General features: G+C 42.9%; 1 protein-coding gene across 2 annotated transcripts in view; it reads right to left on the reverse strand.

Annotated features, from left to right (window-relative positions):
• EPS8L3 (EPS8 signaling adaptor L3) overlaps window positions 1-18826 on the reverse strand; it is a 195144-nt gene that overhangs the window by 87838 nt on the left and 88480 nt on the right. For both annotated transcript variants that reach the window (XM_089681197.1, XM_089681196.1), the window contains exons 6-8: window positions 16639-16782; window positions 16472-16548; window positions 14343-14461 (exon numbers count right to left, since the gene is read on the reverse strand). In XM_089681197.1, the coding sequence (XP_089537323.1) occupies window positions 14343-14461; window positions 16472-16548; window positions 16639-16782 (340 nt within the window). The remainder of the gene's footprint in view (window positions 1-14342; window positions 14462-16471; window positions 16549-16638; window positions 16783-18826) is intronic.

Genomic DNA, 18826 nt, shown 5'->3' on the forward strand with positions numbered 1-18826 from the left:
TAACATTCCCAACAATGGTGGAACCTCCCAATAACATTAGGTATGCATATTGAATACAACGTGCTAATAAAATAATCCCATATGTATCATATTATTATTATTATACAGGATTTATATAGCGCCAACAGTTTGCTCAGCGGTGTACATTATAATGGGAGAGAGTACACGAGACAGTACAGTAACAATACAATTAAATACACGAGGGGTTCGAGGGCCCTGCTCCTTGGAGCTTACAATCTAGGAGGGAGGAGATAGTGGTACGGGAGGATATAGCTGTGGGGGATGGAGTGGTAGGAAGAGTGGAGGAGATCGGCAATTAACTGAGGGTGGGGTAGGCTTCACTGAAGAGATGGGTTTTTAGGGTGCGCCTAAAGGTGAGGAGAGTAGATGACAGTCTGATGGATTTGGGTAGTGAGTTCCAGAGGATGGGGGAAGGACTGGAGAAGTCCTAGAGATGGGCATGGGAGGAGGAGACCAGGGAACCAGAGAGTAGGAGGTCTTGTGAGGAGCAGAGAGTACGTTTTGGGTGGTATTTGGATATCAGATCGGTGATGTAGTTTGGGGCAGTGTTATGAACAGCTTTGTACGTCAATGTTAGCATTTTTAATTTTATCTGTTGGGCAATCGGAAGAAAGTGGAGGGATTGGCTGAGGGGGGTGGCGGATACGGAGCGGTTAGTAAGGTGGATGAGTCTGGCCGCAGAATGCAGGATAGACTGAAGCGGGGATAGCCTGTGGTGAGGTAAGTTTGTGAGGAGGGAGTTACAGTAGTCAAGTCGTGATATAATAAGGGAGTGAATGAGTTGCTTAGTAGTTTTGGGGGTTAGGAACGGACATATTTTGGCGATGTTGCGGAGGTGGAGTCTACATGAGTTTGTCAGCGATTGGACCTGGTGCTGGAAAGACAGATTGGAGTCCAGGATGACACCTAGTACTCTGGCTTGGGGGGGGGTGGGACTGATGGTGGCGTTGTTGGTCGTGATGGAGAAGTCAGCGGGGGTGGGGGGCGCGGGCTGGGGGGAAAACTAGGAGCTCGGTTTTGGAAAGGTTTAATTTGAGGAAGTGGAGTTGCATCCAATTTGAAATGTCGCTCAGTAGGCTAGTGATTCGGGCGGAGACTGAAGGGGTGAGGCGAGGGGTGGAGAGATAGATTTGCGTGTCATCGGCATAGAGATGGTAGTTGAAGCCGTGAGAGTGTATCAGTTGGCCAAGGGAGGAGGTGTAGATGGAGAAGAGAAGGGGCCCGAGGACAGAACCTTGAGGGACCTCAACAGAGAGTGGAAGTGAGGGGGAGGTTGCAGCGTTATAGGTAACACTGAAGGAGTGCTGTGATAGATAGGAAGAGAGCCAGGAAAGAGCGGAGTCTCTGAGGCCAAGAGAGTATAGTTTTTTGAGGAGGAGGGGGTGGTCAACCTGTCGAAGGCTGCGGAGAGCTCGAGGAGTAGCACTGAATAGTGGCCATTAGCTTTGGCGGTTAGCAGGTCGTTGGGGAGTTTATGTAGGGCAGTTTTGGGTGGAGTGTAGGGGATCAATGAGGTTGTTGGTGAGGTGGGAACTCAGGCGAATATAGACTAAGCGCTTGAGGAGTTTGGATGTAAATGGCAGCAGGGAGATGGGTCCAAGGTTGTTCATGTCGGTGGGATCCAGGGAGGGTTTTTTAAGTATGGGAGCGATGTGCACGTGCTTCAGAGGGGAGGGGAATGTGCCAGTAGGGAGGGAGAGATTAAAGATGTAAGTGAGGGAGCGTAGGATGGAGGAGGAGGGTGATCGTAGGAGTTGTGTGGGGACAGGGTCAAGGGGGCAGGTGGTGAGGCGGGCTTCAGAGAAGACCTTAGTGACCTCTTCAGTGGTAGCAAGGTCAAAGGTGTGGAGTGTTGAGGGGGTTTTAGTGTGAGCAGTGTTAGGTGGGGTGGAGGTCTGGACAGTGGCGAGGTCGAAGGGGAGGAGTGTTGAGGGGGTTTTCGTGTGAGGGATGCTAGGTGGGGTGGAAGTCTGACCAGTGGCGATATCCCTACGAATTGCGTCGATGATGTTTTTGAAGTGGTTGGCAATCTCGTGGGCGGTGAGTGAGGTACTCGGTGGAGGTGGGGGCGGAGAGAGTAGAGAGTTAACAGTAGAGAAGAGCCGGCGAGGACTGGAGGAGAGGGTATTGATGAGGGTTACATCAATACATACAATATGTAAATATGCAAATAAATATGCAATAAGTGGTACAGTAATGGTGAAACCCCCCAGTGATGTTCCAAGTAAATCGACCTACTCCTGTAGTAGCCCATTATATGCCAAACAATGTCCTTGTGTCAATGCTTAATTGCTCATCTGTGTTTTTGTGAAAAAACACCTTGTGTCTTGCCACCAGCCAATGCGCTTACCTTAACTTTAGAGCTCAAGAAGGTCTGAATGCGCATGTCCCCTTGGGGAACTGATCCAGTGGCAAACAGCTTTCTATGGGGCCTTAATGCTCCTCCACTCTCAGGGAGACTTGCTGCTGCTTATTTAGTCTTTGTACAGATTTGTGTTCAAAGGAGTAAAAAAACCAACACAGTGCTACACTGCATAAAATCAGTGTCTTTATTATAAAAACTAAAATGCACTCGCTTTTATTTGTGCACCAGCTCCTGTCCACATGGATATTAACCCATTGGCGCCAGCGCCTCCCAGCCCTTTAAGGGTTCCAGAAGCCGGGAGGCGTGGCGGGGTTTTAGGTTCATGCGACTGCTGTGATTCGCTGTCACATGATCGGGAAAGGTCCCGATCGAAAGAGGAGATCTGGACCTTTCCGAGAGTACCGAACATGTGTGCTGGGAGCACGCAGGGCGCACGCTCTCAGCACATGTTTATTTTTTAATAGAATGCAAATCTGCGGCCGCTCGGTGTCTAGGCCCAAACTCCCGGAGGCCGCACATTTGCTTTCGGCCGGCACCAAGAGGTTAAAGTTGTCAATTTAGAGGTGCGTGGCCCCCTTAAAATTCATCTAAATATTAGCACTGGCTTAGCTTCAGGGGATTGAGATTTCCTTCATACTCAGGGTGATGACGACACAAACTCCAACTGATGCGTTTCATCATAGATCACATGACTTCCTCCTACTACTTGAAGCAAGTATTTATTTTTCTTCATTAATCAATGCCCGAATATTTACTGGTTTGGCAGGAGCCAAATGGTATGTATAATAGTGGTATTACTTTTGCTTTTATACTTTATTATGATTATTATTACACAGGATTTATATGGAGCTTTACAACATAAGGGCAGACAGTACAGTTACAATATAATTCAATACAGGAGGAATCAGAGGGCCCTGCTCATTTGAGCATATAATCTAAGAGGGAATGTCAAGTCATACAAAAGGTAATAACTGTGGGGGATGAACTGATGGAGAAAGTGGAAATACAGTTGTTAGATGGAGGTGAGATATGCTTCTCTGAAGAGAAGTGTTTTCAGAGATCATCCAAAAGTGGACAGAGTAGGAGATAGTTGGATGGACTGGGGTAAAAAATTTGAAGGATTTGGAGAGCCTCAGGAGACATCCTGGAGGTAGCATTGGAGGAGGTGACAAGGGAGCTCTCGGGAGGAACAAAGAACAATTTGGTTGGTATTTTGAGACTAAGTTAGTGATGTAGCTGGGGGCAGAGTTGTGGATGGCTTTGTAAGTTGTTGTTAGCAGGCCTGGACTGGTCATAGGGCACACCGGGCATTTGCTCAGTGGGCAGAGGCTGCCTGGACAGGATGGGCCACAGGGTGGCACATAGAGGAACCAGACCGTGCATTTCTCACTTGCCACCACTGAATGCCTGCTTCTCCTTCTCACCCTCCTGCAGGCATTTAGTGGCGACAGGTAAGAAATCAGCAAAGCAGGGAGCAGGAGGAGTTGGAGTTCTGCACAGAGAGTGGGAGTCTTTTCATATGAACAAGCAGGAAAATCACCGGCTTGTTACTATCATCCGGAGCTGCAGCTCTTCCCACCCCCTGAACTACTAATAGGATGACATCATTAGTGGGGCGGGAAACCCTGGAGAGGACAAACAGGCTGAATCCTGCCTCTGCCCTGCCAAAGGTAGGACTGTGTAGGGGGGGCAGAGAGTAATTACTGACTGTGACATTACAGTCCCCCTAGCAATTAGGCAGTCCCTTGCACTACATAGTTAAAGGTACATCTAAAGGAAATTGAGCAGAAATTGGACAGAAAGGTGAAAGAAAATAATAAAGTGTATGGGCAGCCTAAGAGCAAGGTTTTAGTGAGTTGTGGTTCCCAGCAGCTGAACGATAGGTGAGTTTGACAGTAAATCATGGCCAGCTGGATTACCAGTGTCATGTGCCAGCTGTCCGGATGATTAAGGAAATGAAAGCTCGGTTACAGGTCACAGTTACAGGAGTTATCTTTAAGATAAAGCAAACAACTTTAAGATGCAAATATTTTGTGTTGTATACCAGTGATAACATGAATATTTTAAAAGAACAAATTAATCTACTCCTCTGTATGAAAATGTTCTATATATTTGCAGCATTGTGTGATAAATGCAATGAAAAGTATCATTGTCTTGTGTCATGTTGTGGCATCAGGAACAAAGGCAATATTGTTGGATGAACACTGTAGTTGTGCTGTGTTGAAGAATTTGATAGGTTGCCCAAATGAACCTCAAGACCTAACGTTTTCTAGAGGGCCTAAGTGTCCCAGCCCACCCCTGGACAGTCTATACAGAACTCTATAGCAGCAATCTGTAGCAGAGAATGTAAATATAATCATTTTACATTATGTTTGCACAGTAAGAAAAGTGTTGGAACAGAACTTTCTAACAGTACTGGGTTTGGCTGACACAGACTGCAGCCGCCACTCACCTCCCGCTATGCCCTAAAGCAGGGCTGACTGGAGAAGAGACAAAGACGGCTCCAGCGACAAGCAGGAAATGCCACAGAGGACACACAGACACCTCCCCGGCCAGCTGCTGCACACACAGCAGCATTGAAGGGATAACGGCGGCCCCTCTCCTTTACACTGTGACAGCCAAACAGTCCACTCTGTAGTGGCGGTGGATTGGGCTGTCTCTTTGCTGGATGTTCTGTCTCTTTGTTGGATGAGCGGTCTCTTTGCTGGACAGGATGTCTCCTTGCTGGAGGAGCTGTCTCTTTGCTGGATTGGGATGTCTCTTTTGCTAGACAGAATGTCTTTTTACTGTACGGGGATATCTATTTTCTGTATGGGGATGTCTCTTTTCTGGATCGGGCTATCTCTTTGCTGTATGGGGATGTCTCTTTCCTGGTAATGTCTCTTTGCTGGATAGGGATGTTTCTTTGCTGGATTCAGATGTCTTTTGTTGGATGGGATGCCTCTTTGCTGGACTGGGCTGTCTCTTTGCTGGATTGGGATGTCTCTTTTCTGGATCCCCATCCAGCAAAGATACATCCCAATCCAGTAAAGAGACAGCCCAGTCCAAGAAAGGACATCCCATCCAACATAGAGACATCCCAATCCAGCAAAGAGATATCCCCATCCAAAGACACATTCCAATTCAGCAAAGGAACCCCTCTATTTAACTAGGTGTTTGTATAAAGTTGCTATATTGTGTTGTGAAGTTATTGCCCCACTTAATTTTGTATAATTAGAAAATACTTATTGAACTATTTATTCCAACCTCTATACTATTACATATTATACTATAACAAGTTAAACCGAATTGGTCTTAGAGCAGAGCCCTGGGGCATCCCGTTCATAACTAAAGCTTACCTTCAATGAAGACCCCTTACATTGCAAGAGGTCTGACACAGCTTAAAGGAGAAGCAGGGGTTAAAATCCTCCACACCCACATGCAGGAAACATAATGGATAGATATCACAAAGGGTTAAAAAATACTTCCTTTTTCAACTCCAACCACACATCTAACACACCATAAATAGCACTCTCTGTTTTGTTTATTAAAAACATCCATCGCACTTGCAGAAACAAATAGCTTTTCAGGGTTAAAAGCAACCATCCATCTAGCTTAAATGTAATACTTATGCAGCCAATATTATGGCCCTCAGAAAGTCCTTGTGGACACAATGCGCAAGCGGCAGAGCTTCACTGACATTATCGTCCTACCAACACCTTCTGGCTGATGATCACTGCAAATACCACTACTCTCCAGTTGATCTCTGCAGATACCTGGCACCTTCCTGGCTGGTGATTTCTGTTACCAGGGACACTTGACTCCATAACATTGGGTGGATGGCTCACAAGAGTACATTCAGTATATTGCTATTAACATTACTCTCTTATTATACCCCTCTTTTCCTTTGTATAAACTGAGGAAAGTATTTAATACAGTTGCCTTCTTCCTGTCACTTGAGACCAACTTCCCCTCATCATCTTTAATGTGGCCAAAATGTTCCAACCTTGACTTTTTATTGTTAATATATTGTATCTTAAAAAATAGGGGACTTTTTTTTTTTACTCTCATCAGCAATGTGCTTCTTGTACTCTAGTTTAGCTGTCCTGGTTGCACTCTTTTTCGTTTTGGAATACCACTGATGACCCTTCAGCCATATACAGTATTTATTAAAGCGAAACTCCACCCAAAAGGGGAAGTTCCACTTGTTGGCATCCTCCCTCCCCTCCTCCACTGCCACATTTGGCACTTTTTTGGGGGAAAGCAGGAACCTGGTTTTGACAGGTACCCGCTCCCACTTCCATGTGAGTTTGCCGCTGCAATTTTTGGCCTCTCCCCCCCCCCCGCACAGCCTTCAGGGACACATCACATAGCACAGAGCCGCTTGCGCATGCACAGTAGGAAACCAGCTGTGCCAGTTTCCCTTAGTTAAGATACCAGCGCCTGCACCTGAAGCCAATTAAAGGAACATATTCTTTTACGTTTAAGTTTAAGTAATGCACCTCAGCTTCAAGCCTCATGTCCCATGAAGTAGATCACATTATGATCTTTTGACCTATCTGATGTTCATTGTTGTAAGATTCTCTCAGTTTATGGAATAAACTTCACAAGATCTACAAGATGTCGTCTGGATCGAGTCACTGCCTGTGTTATTCAACTAAGATTGGAGTTATCGTTATCTCATCACAACTGTAAGTTACAGAGATCACACTTGCAATGCTTAGATTGGAGAGACAGAACATCCTTATATTAAAAGTCAGCAGCTACAGTATTTGTAGCTGCTGACTTTTAGTTTCTTTTTTGGAGACTGAAATTCCACTTTAAAAGGGCTGTCTTTTTCTCATTAAAGTGTTACTAAACCCAGAACAGAAAAATCAGTCTATATATGCAGTAAAACATGCTTGTTATGCTCACTGTGGAACCTAAGGGGTTAATCTTCTGCATTGTGTAAAAAGGCTGTTTGATCCTGACTTCTTTGATCCTCCCCTTCTTCCAGTGTTCCCCTCTTATCTCCTGATAAGACATATCGTGTGGAGACACTCTCCATATGCTCAGTTTGGTGTGTATTGCTAGAGGCTTTTTTTTCTTGGGAGAGTGCATATGATCAGCACAGGGCCAATCAGCACTGTCCAGACAGAGGTCAGGGATTCTACATCCTCCCAGAACAGAAAGAAATCTGTAACCAATGCTTGGCTGGACACTGATAGAAGTCAGAAGACTGCTCTAATTGTTGATGAGAAAAGATATTTAGCAGTTTATATTTACTAAAATATTTGCATTTCCATGTTGTGTGTACTGTGGAGACCAGATGGAGTGAATGCATTGTCCTGGGTTAAGTAATACTTTAATATATCTCTTTATGATAGTATTGAGCCACCCAGGGTTAACTTTTATTCTTTTACAGCTGTTGCTCAGTGGAATGCACTGACGAATGCCATTGTTTAATATGTAACTAAGAGACTATAGGTCGGGTTTGCACTTATTATTCAAAACATTAGAAGTATGTATATCAATAAATAAATATATACATCAAACAACCAACAATTAGATAATCCAGCTCCACAAAATATCATCAGAGGTAAACATTTATTTGTAACACAAACAACATTGGTCACTTGTTTTTGTACCACAGACTTATTCATTTGTCTAAATCAGTTGAGCAAGTGCCAGGTGCAGGGTCGGTGTTAGACTATTTTTATGCCTGGGGCAAGGCCAGCTACTTGCACCCCCCCCCCCCCCGCCATGCAGGAAAAGCTGGGAAGAAGTAATGTTGCGCACATCATGGCATGTTTCATCTCCCACTGAAAGAATGAAGATGCAGGTGTAGATTAATCATTTAGCGTCAGCGCACATAAATAATAAAAAGGCTGGGGGTCGTCCTGTGCCCTCATTCAGGGGGAGATTCACCGACAATGAATACCAGTTAGTGACAGCACTGAATGTACATACCTCAACTCATATAGACATAAGTCTATAAAAAATTATTTGCGCTTAGTGAAACAAAAACCAAAAAGAGTGCTGCTCCCAAAAGAGTTTAATAATAACCTTATAGTAATCTAAACATACACTTGGTGCACATATCTACATTTATAGCAATACAATATACGCTTGTGAACCCTCTTACTACAAAAAAGGCTAACAAAGCACAACTTAATAAATAAGTGCAATGCGCCATATGAAAAGCAAAGCCAGATCCGTAAAAAGTGAAACTGCTCAGTCCAACATATATTCTCCGAGATTCAATCAAATCTTGAAAGGTGGTGAGAAAATGTGATTCCTCCACCAAATAAATGATCAACCAAAAATATTGATCTCACTTTCCAGAGATCAATACACGATTGTGTGCGCGTACTCAGCACTCATATCACTGACAGGATATTGTCACCGCCTCCTCAGCATAATATGACAGACACAAGAAGGAATCTTGTGCAATAAACGGATATTCCCTCCAGAGGAGATGATCAAAGGACCACAATGCTGTTATATTGTAAAATAATTTTTTATTTAAAATAAGCAGACATATACTCACAAACATAAGAAGTATAGGACACATAAAAAAACCAAGGCCTTCAGTGTCAGCATATATATGACATCACCGGCTAGGCCCTGCCCAACAAGCATTGCTCCATTCCCTGGTGATGTCATATACATGCTGACATCACCCCCACACCCGCCAAGGATGGGCAAGTGGAAGTTGGTAATCTCCATGGTTTAGCCTGCAGGGAGACGCTGCCGGTGCCACCACCCCCCAGCACAGAGGGCCCTGAGGGGAGACGCGATACAGAAAGAAGCAGTGCATGGAGGATCTTCATCCCTGCTGGGCATAGGGCCGAGAAGTAGCAGAGGCGGCAATCACACCCGATCCCAGGAGAGGGTGGAGGGAGATAGACGGGCACCGCAGATACCCGATCCTTAACACCGGGTACTCCTAGAGGCGGGCGGGGAGTGATAGGAGCTGTGTATGGTTGCCGATCCCTGATCCGGGCACCATGGCTAGTCATCACTCCCCCCACTTCGCATGTCTAGGCTCCCCCTCCTATCCTCCCCAAGGCAGATGGGGATGGAAAAAGGGTGAGATTGGTAGAGCTCCAGGAAAACCCCTCCCACTTACAAGGCTCAGTATTCCCATAGAGAGTAGGCTGAGCCTGAGCCTGAGCCAGGGCTCTGATCTGAGAAAAAGCTGCTGCGGCATCCCCTGGGTAATGGTGAGGGGGGCGATACCTGCTCCTTCTCACAGGCCAGCGACTCTGCACCAACAGCTGGCCAGACAGAACTGTGGGAGCCGCCTCCTCTTTTCACTACACTCCACCACGATTGATCCTTCAGAGAGGACCTATTATATCCTCCTCCTGCTGCCACAGAGAGTAAGGAAACCAGCGGCAGTGGCTGTGCCCTTGTCGGCTGCCTAGTTCGCCTAGTGGGAGCGCTGGCCCTGGCCAGGTTTATACATTAACTCGAAATAAAATCATTAGGAGTGAGATATTATTAAATGAAATCAAATCAATATTAAGTCACACTTGAAATAGTCCAGAAACCTCAGTAATGGAATCACAGGATCCTTTAAATACAGGTTGCCACAGATATAGGAGGAGTATTTAAACTAGGATCAAAGGGAGAGGGAGAATTAGATTATAATGAACCGGACACATCAGACAGGGGTCAGTCCTTATTGGTGGGTGGAATGGGGAAAGATGGAGGGGAGGGCTATGGCAGGTGATAAGAAGGTTCCCATGTTATAAACAACCATTAGAATTGGTACTATTTGTAAGAAAATAAAAAATATGCAAAACACATGTGCACAAGGTGTCAATGCATTAAAGTGTTTGTTTGTTTACCAATGCCAGAAGTCTGCCAAGCAAAATAGGTGAGTTGGAAGCTTTGGCATGAATCTTAACTTCATTCTTCAAATGACTGGACCATTAACATTCCTGGCTATGTTCTTTTTCAGAGAGACAGGGCAAAAAAGAAAGGTGGTGGTTTCTGTCTCTATGAGAGAAGTGATCTCAGAGTGAGTGTGAGAGAGGACCTAGTTGATGGAGAGTGTGATGAGGCTGAAGCATTATGGGTGGAACTTCACATGGGGGTGTGTACTACAAAGGTGATCCTTGGAGTTTGTTATAGGCAATCCAGTGTTAAGAGGTGGAGACTCAGCTCCTTGTTGAGATCAAAAGGGCTGCAAGGGCTGGGACAGTGATAATAATGGGGCATTTTAACTACCCAGAAATTGACTGGAGTAATGGCACTGCAGGAACAGTTAAAGGGCAAAAATGTATAAACCTACTTCAGGATAATTTTATGGTACAGTTCATAGAGGCCCCAACTAGGAATGAAGCTCTACTGGACCTGGTAATCTCAAACCATGCAGAGCTTATTACTAATGTCCATATAAAAGAACATCTGCGTAGCAGTGACCATAACATGATTTAATTTATTGTTAGCTGTAAACAGCAAGCACATACGGGAATAATAAAAACACTCAACTTTAAGAGAGCTAATTTTCCAAAGCTGAGAGCTGCTCTCCAAGACTTAGACTGGGAGGGAATAATGGCATTGATGAACACAACACAGAAATGGGAGCTCTTCAAAAAGTCTGTATGTGAATACACTGCAAAATATATTCCCATGGGCAACAAGTTTAACAGGCTAAAAATCAAACAGATGTGGCTTATGGCCAAAGTTAAAAAAGCTATAAATAATTCCAAAAGACCTTTTATTATAAAAATGAAGGCATACTATCATCATTTAAACATTACAAAGAATTATGACAGAATATGTAAAAAGGAAATCAAGGCCACAAAAATTGAAAATGAACGTCAGATTGCAAAAGATAGCAGGACTAACTCCCAAAAATACTTCAAATATATTAATAGTAAAAAGGTCCGGTCCGAGCATGTAGGCCCTTTACAAAACAATCTAGAGTGGGTGACTGGGGACAAAGAGAAGGCAAATGTATTAAATATCTTCTTCAGCTCTGTGTATACAAAGGAAATTGGGGGAGCTCTTGTCCACAATGGGCATGGTATTGACAGAGCTCCGGATGATCCACATTGACTCACAACTGATATGATCCAGAAATAATATTTAGACAGAATAAAGGTGAATAAAGCACCCATACTGGATGGCATCCTTAAAGAATTTAGCTTTGTAATTTCAAAGCCATTGTTTCTAATTTTTTAGGGACTCTTTGACTGACATTGTACCACTGGATTAGCGTAAGGCCAATGTGGTGCCTATATTTAAAAAGTGATCAAAATCTTTACCAAGTAATTATAGACCTGTTAGTTTAACATCTATAGTTGGGAAGATACTGGAGAGTTTAATAAAAGACCACATAGATGAGTTCTTGCTGGAAAATAAATATTTTAAGCAACAGAAAGCATGGATTCATGAAAGACAGAAGTTGTCAAACAAATCTGATTTCTTTTAATGAGGAGGTGAGCAAAACCTTGGAGGGGTGGCTGTGGACGTGGTATACTTGGATTTTGCAAAAGTGTTTGACACAGTTCCCCACAGATGGCTAATGTGTATGGTAAAGTCTACAGGCTTAGAAAAATCAGTATATAAGTAGATAGAAAACTGGCTAAAAGATCATTTTCAAAGAGTAGTGGTTAAGCATACTCTGAATGGTCTAGGGTGTTCAGTGGTGTACCCCAAGGTTCAGTGTTGGGACCCTTACTTTTTAATATATTTATAAACGATATAGGGTCTGGGGTTAAAAATACAATTTCAGTCTTTGCAGATGACACCAAGCTTTGTAGTGGAATAACATCCTTACAGGATGTCTCCAATTTACAAGCCAACCTCAATGCACGGTTTAATTGGATAACTATGTGGCAAATGAGGTTTAATGTTGATAAATGTAATGGCTAAGAATATGCATGCATCATACATACTAGGGGGGAGTACAACTGGGGGAATCAATGGTGGAGAAGGATCTGGGGGTTCTGGTAGATCACAAGCTTAATAATGGCATGCAATGCCAAGCTGCTGTTTGTAAAGCGAGCAAAATCCTCCCGTGTATTAAAAGAGGTATAGACTCCAGAGAGAGCGATATAATTTTACCCCTGTACAAATCATTAGTAATACCTCATCTGGAATATGCAACTTGTGTTTTTTTGGGTTTTTTAATGGTTGAACTGGATAGACTGTCTTTATTCAGCAAAACTGTATGTAACTATGTATGTAAGATATACTACTCAGTTTAAAGTTAAGGATCATGTTTATCAGAAAGGTCTCAGCGGTTTCCAGTGAATAGCAGACCGGAACAACATTGTTGGGGGAAAACAAATGTAATAGCTAGTTCAATAAATCCAAATAGAACACTAGTTAACATAAAGAGCCTCATTTGTACCTGTCAGCACAGAGAAGCTTTACTAAAGTTGGCTCTTTTAAGACTAAGTGTTCTTGTCCTACTCCCATGTGTCCTTTTCCTTTAATTTATGGCAAATGTAATTGCACTGTGCTCACTAATGCCTAAATTTTCCTTTACTTCCACATCGGCAATCAGCTCTGTGTTATTTGTAATTAGCAGGTCTAGTGGAGAATTATCACTAGTTGGGGTTTCCACTTTTTCACTCAAATTGTCCTGCAATAAATTCAAGAAATGATGAGCTGTAGTTATGTGAGCAGTTCTATCTGCCCAATCAATATCAGGATAGGTGAAGTCCCCCATGATTATTACATTTCTGTGCCTCGCACCATCTAGACTCAAAGTAGATGAGTCTACAACTGCTCCTTAGGGGGCCTAAAGCAGATTCCAGCCACAAAGACCCCCATCTCCTCACTGGCCTCTTTAGCAATCTATATGTATGAGCATATCACTCATCAGGTAAAAGCATATCCTTCCCCCTCTTCTACCCACCCCGTCCCACCGATACAGGGAGTACCATTGGACAGTAGCAAGCCAATACTATGAGCTTACAAAGCCATATTCTGATATTCCCAAAAAGTCAAAATCCTTCTCATGTATCAGAAGTTCTAGTTCTTTCGTTCTGTTGACTGTTAAAATAACAATACGTGAACTGTTGACTTTGCCCCTTCTTCTCTGCCGCTTAAGTGGTTAACTCTTCTAGAAGTATGGTCCTTGGTTCAAACCAAACCAGTATAATACCTGCATATAATTTTCATGTTTCCTCCCACACTCCAAAGACAGGCTGGTACTCAAGGCTGCTGTTAGAAACATGGGGCTATGGTACAGCCAACTTGACAGCCCCCCCCCCCCATGGTGTTCTTGCAGCTGCCAGCAGCACTGTGGGAGTGGGGACACACAGGGGGCCTGGGCAGCAGGGGGAAACATGTGGTGCACAGGGAGGGTGATGGGTGCCTAAGAGGGAAAATTTCTGGAACCTATCCCCTGTACAGTTCTTTCCAGCAGGCGAAAGCAGTGGAGGGAGAGGAGAAGATGCAGGCTTTCAGCTGCTGCCATACAGGGGATTGATTCTAGTAATTGCCCCCCCGCCATGTTCATCACCCTCCCTGCCCACATCTGATTCACCCAGCTTCCTGGCACCCCCCCCCCCTGCCCTGCTGGCCTGGGCTCCATACAGGGGGACTGGTGGTACTCCCTTATCCACGGCTCTGCTGGTATGTTAACTAGTTCAAATGAGTACACCTACTTAATTTGGCTGGCTCACATCCTGAGCGCCTGCAAATAGGCTCAACAGTGACTCAACTTGTTGCCAGAGGTCCAGCAAAGGAAAGACTAAGTTCCTGGGTATGTCACACAACACTAGTTTGCAACATCAAGACCCTATCTAATCTGATTTCATTATGTGAATGCTAAATGCTTACTAAAAAGGATATGATTGATCTTTTAGAGACTGCCATAAGTGAAACATGGATGTTTCACCATGTTTCACTGCCAGATAACTGGTATTTTCAGAAGTCATTAAGAACAGTTCTCATATAATTCAACACCTACATGTATAGTATACAAATTAAATGCTTCATATTGTAGTCATGTAAAAGTAATACCTACCTTGTGGGGTTTCTCTGCCACTACGTTCTAATCTAGCGCTGTCCACACCTAAACTGGATTGGGGGTAGAAACCACGTTCATTTACGTCACTCTGAAGCAAGATGCCCTGGAGATTATTTCTGACAAAAGAACACCCGATTAGAAAATTGAGCTAAAACATTTAACACTATACCTATGACTTAACATATTCATATTAAACAGCTTCACTAAAGTAAAAAAAAGTATTTTGGCATGGTGCAACATTTCAACCAACCCTTCAGTAAGAACCAATCATGCCGCACACAATAACCTATTTAGTCATCACAAGACATGCCTAAACCAGATGTATTTACTTATTACAGGTACTTATATAGCACCATTAATTTATGTAACGCTTTACATATGCACTATATTGCCAAAAGTATTGGGATGCCTGCCTTTAGGTGCACATGAACTTGAATAGCATTCCAGTCTTAGTCCGTAGGATTCAATATTGAGTTGGCCTACCCTTTTCAACTATAACAGCGTCAACTCTTCTGGGAAGGCTGTCCACAAGGTTTAGGAGTATGTCTAAGGGAATGTTTGACCATTCTTCCAGAAGCGCATTTGTGAGGTCAGGCACTGATGTCGGACAAAAAGGCCTGGCTCTCAGTCTCCACTCTAATTCATCCCAAAGGTGTTCTGTTGGGTTGAGGTCAGGATTCTGTGCAGGCCACTCGAGTTGCTCCACCCCAAACTTGCTCATCCATGTTTTATGGACCTTGCTTTGTGCACTGGTGTGCACTCATGTTGGAACAGGAAGGGGCCATTCCCAAACTGTTCCTACAAAGTTGGGAGCATGAAATTATCCAAAATGTCTTGGTATGCTGAAGCCTTAAGAGTTCCCTTCACTAAGGTGCCAGACCCAACCCCTGAAAGATAACCCCACATTATAATTCCCCTCCACCAAACTTTACACTTGGCACAATGCAGTCAGGCAAGTACTGTTCTCCTGGCATCTGCTAAACCCAGACACGTCCAACGGATTGCCAGACAGAGAAGTGTGATTAGTCACTTCAGAGAACACATCTCCACTGCTCTAGAGTCCAGTGGTGGCGTGCTTTATACTACTGCATCCAGCACTTTACATTGTACTTGGTGATGTAAGGCTTGGACACAGCTGCTTGGCCATGGAAACCTATTCCATGAAGCTCTCTACGCACTGTTGTTGTACTAATCTGAAGGCCACATGAAGTTTGGAGGTCCTTAGCTATTGACTCTGCAGACAGTTGGTGACTTCTGCGCTCTGTGCGGTTTAGCATGCGCTGACCCCGCTCTGTCATTTATGTGCCCTACCACTTTGTGGCTGAGTTGCTGTTGTTCCCAGTTGCTTCCACTTTGTTATAATAACAAAACAGTTGACCGTTGAATATTTAATAGCAAGGAAATTTGACGGATGGACTTATTGCACAGGTGGCAACCTACCCTGGTAACACGCTTGAATTCACTGAGCTCCTGAGAGCGACCCATTCTTTCACAAATGTTTGTAGAAGCAGTCTGCATGCCTAGGTGCTTGAGGTGATTGGAACACCAGAATCCAATGATTTGGAGGGGTGTCCCAATACTTTTGGCAATATAGTGTATACTGTATATTGGACATTCACATGGTTTAGGAACATGACATAGCGGCCCATTTATAATGTAGAGTGGCTGTAAAAAATGCCAAGGCTATGCACACCACAGACATAGTTCTCTTTTTTAACACCTTACCTACTTTTTAAATGTCCCCAATATTTTATGACTAACCTAACTAGCAGAAATAATAATTTAACAACTGATGACTTTCATATACAGCACATAATAAAAATGCTGCCAGCTCGGTACTTTTTAAGTCTGTACCTTTAGAGTGAGGGGGAGAAAGGCAATCAATGTTTTCTATACTGGGCAAGAAAAGTAAGTTTGATGCAAAGTGAAAATCACTTAGTATAGAAGAAAATTCATTTAGCAGGTTCTGTTCACTGATGCAGGAATTTGTAATGTTGGAACATTGGTGCTAGTAATAGATTGCAATGAAGTATTGCAATAGTATGGAGTATGGAGTAATAGATTGCAATAAAGACTCAAAGTTATTCTGCAGAGTGCTGTGTAGAGCAGAAAGATGTAAGGTATACTTTGTGTTATCTTTGTGTTGTTGGTTTCCTTTCAATTGTGTCAAAGCTCTCTCCAAATTTCTTTGTACAGTAGAAGCCTGAAAAGAGAAAAACAGCATCATTACACTGATGTGTACAACCAGTTGACAATAAAAAATTAAAAAAAAAAATGACCTGAACTGACTTACTGGTTGTTCCTCGCAATTAAACAGCATTATGCTTGATTTTCCCTTGTTCTGGAAAGTAACTGCAAGAATAGAATTGTAGGAGGCATACCCCATCTTTGAACGGCAGCTTTCTATATTTTGCAGGGGGATATTTTCAAGACTGTCCTGTAATGCATGAGTGGCATACAATCAAATGATTTACATATGCATGAATTCTGTGCAAAAATAAAAAAGACATACAATGCAAATGTTATGTGGCAGTCTCGGACAGTAAGTGATGCCTGTAAGCCTGTTGCAGACTCCACTTTAGTAGTTATTACATTGTTTTCTTTCCCAGTGGCCTCACACTGTTTCTGTGATTTCTATAGATGTAAGCTACTGAAGGTCCAGTCCATTAAAGTGTTCTTACTAAGAACCCAACTTTTCCATATTTACTGTCAGATTCAGACCTGCCATGAAGGTGGGGAATTAGCATCAGTTCATTAATAAGAGCATACTGTTGTATCAGGCCCAGAGAAGCTGGCAAAATGGCACTAAACTCTCCTACAGTATCAGTGTGATTAACCTTTCACAATCTCCATCCCTTATCTCTCCTACCACAATTTCCTTGTCGCTTTCCCCTGGTCACTGACCACTATTTTCCACTCTTGTGTCTACAGTTCCTCATCTCTACGTCTAGCTCCTGACACTGTTCTGGGGGAGGAGAAACAGCAGCACACTAAACTTCCCGGTGAATGACTGGGCAGAGGGGGGATGTCAGCACAAACCTGGTCATTAAATTAGATCCCAGCACAGCTAGAGAACTGATCACGCTGTGATCTCCTGCTTAGTGTGGAGATTTTTTAATAGGAAAGCAGAGGGACTGGCAGGAACTCCAGGGATTTCACATAAAGGAAGCAATACAAAGAGAACAGGATACTTTTTCATACAAGAACATGGTACAGAAGGCACATATCAGGAATATGAAATGTTGGGTTTACATATTCTTTATGGGTTGAGGGAATAAGGAGGCAAAATAAATGGAACTAGAAACAAGATTTGGATCCAAAAGGGTATTTAGAATGTGTACTACAGTATAGGAATGAGAATTTCCAAAGAACTTAGGAATTAAATTTAATTCTATATTAACAAGAAATAACCAAAAGCTTTGTAATAAGCATTGTGAATGTCATATTAAAGCTGAATTTCCCTTCAGTCTTGCACATTTGTACTGGCTCCTCTCCTGTATTGAATTTGCTTACTGTGATTCTACTGCACACTGTAGGCTTCCCGTAGTGTGCTTTAGAAACTGCAGCAAGTCAGTTAGAGCCTGCTTCATTTTCTGGCCAGAGAACATCTGGCATCATCTAGTTATTTCCTTCCTAGCCTTACTGTAACTTGCCCGTCCCCTCATTCCCTTTCAGTCATAGAGGCTCAGCATCACTTGTGAGCATTACCTAGGGCAAACTGAATCCAAATGCAGCTTCCCTAGGAATGGCCACTCCTCAAGTCTAAACTTAGGATATGGCACATTAGGGAGACCCATACAAAAATCGTGTATCACTATATGAATCATTTTAACATTATACAATTCTTTACAAAAATAGGAAAATAGTCTCATAAAAGCTTCACCCATTTATCGCCACTGAAATTTTATCAAAGATATAATTAATTTTATTGTAAACGTTTTGAATTTTATTGCAAACCTTTGAATTTTGTCAACTTTTTTACTTTTATTGTAAGTATGAAATATTTATGATGTGTTTTAATATTTTACTGTATACTAGCTGTGATGAAACACGTTGGATCTATTTGTACCCTGTAAACTGCAAACTTCAATAAATACGTTGTATAAAAAAGTCTGACGTGTGACATCCCTGCATATAAAGCACGCCTCCTACCTCATCTACATTCAACAATCAAGGCACTTTGATATTTAAAACCTGGCTTAGACTCAAGACTTCACTTCAAGTGAATGAGTTCAAAATTAATTATAATAAATAAGACCTGCCAGATTATAAAATACCATTGTACACATATATTAATTCCAAAAAAATCATATTTATTCTTGCAACAACAAGCCTGTATGTAGTACAATAAAAATGGATACTTATGAATCCAATGCCTGAAGCAGGTCAAGATTTACAGAGGGAGCAATGGTGTTGTGGCATCATATGTAGTAAAGAAATCATAAACATCCATGCCTTGCTAAATCCAGTTGACCAGGAAG

Source organism: Staurois parvus, unplaced genomic scaffold, assembly GCF_062004578.1.
Source record: "Staurois parvus isolate SC_StPar_1 unplaced genomic scaffold, SC_StPar_1.0 ptg000261l, whole genome shotgun sequence".
Taxonomy (NCBI): domain Eukaryota; kingdom Metazoa; phylum Chordata; class Amphibia; order Anura; family Ranidae; genus Staurois; species Staurois parvus.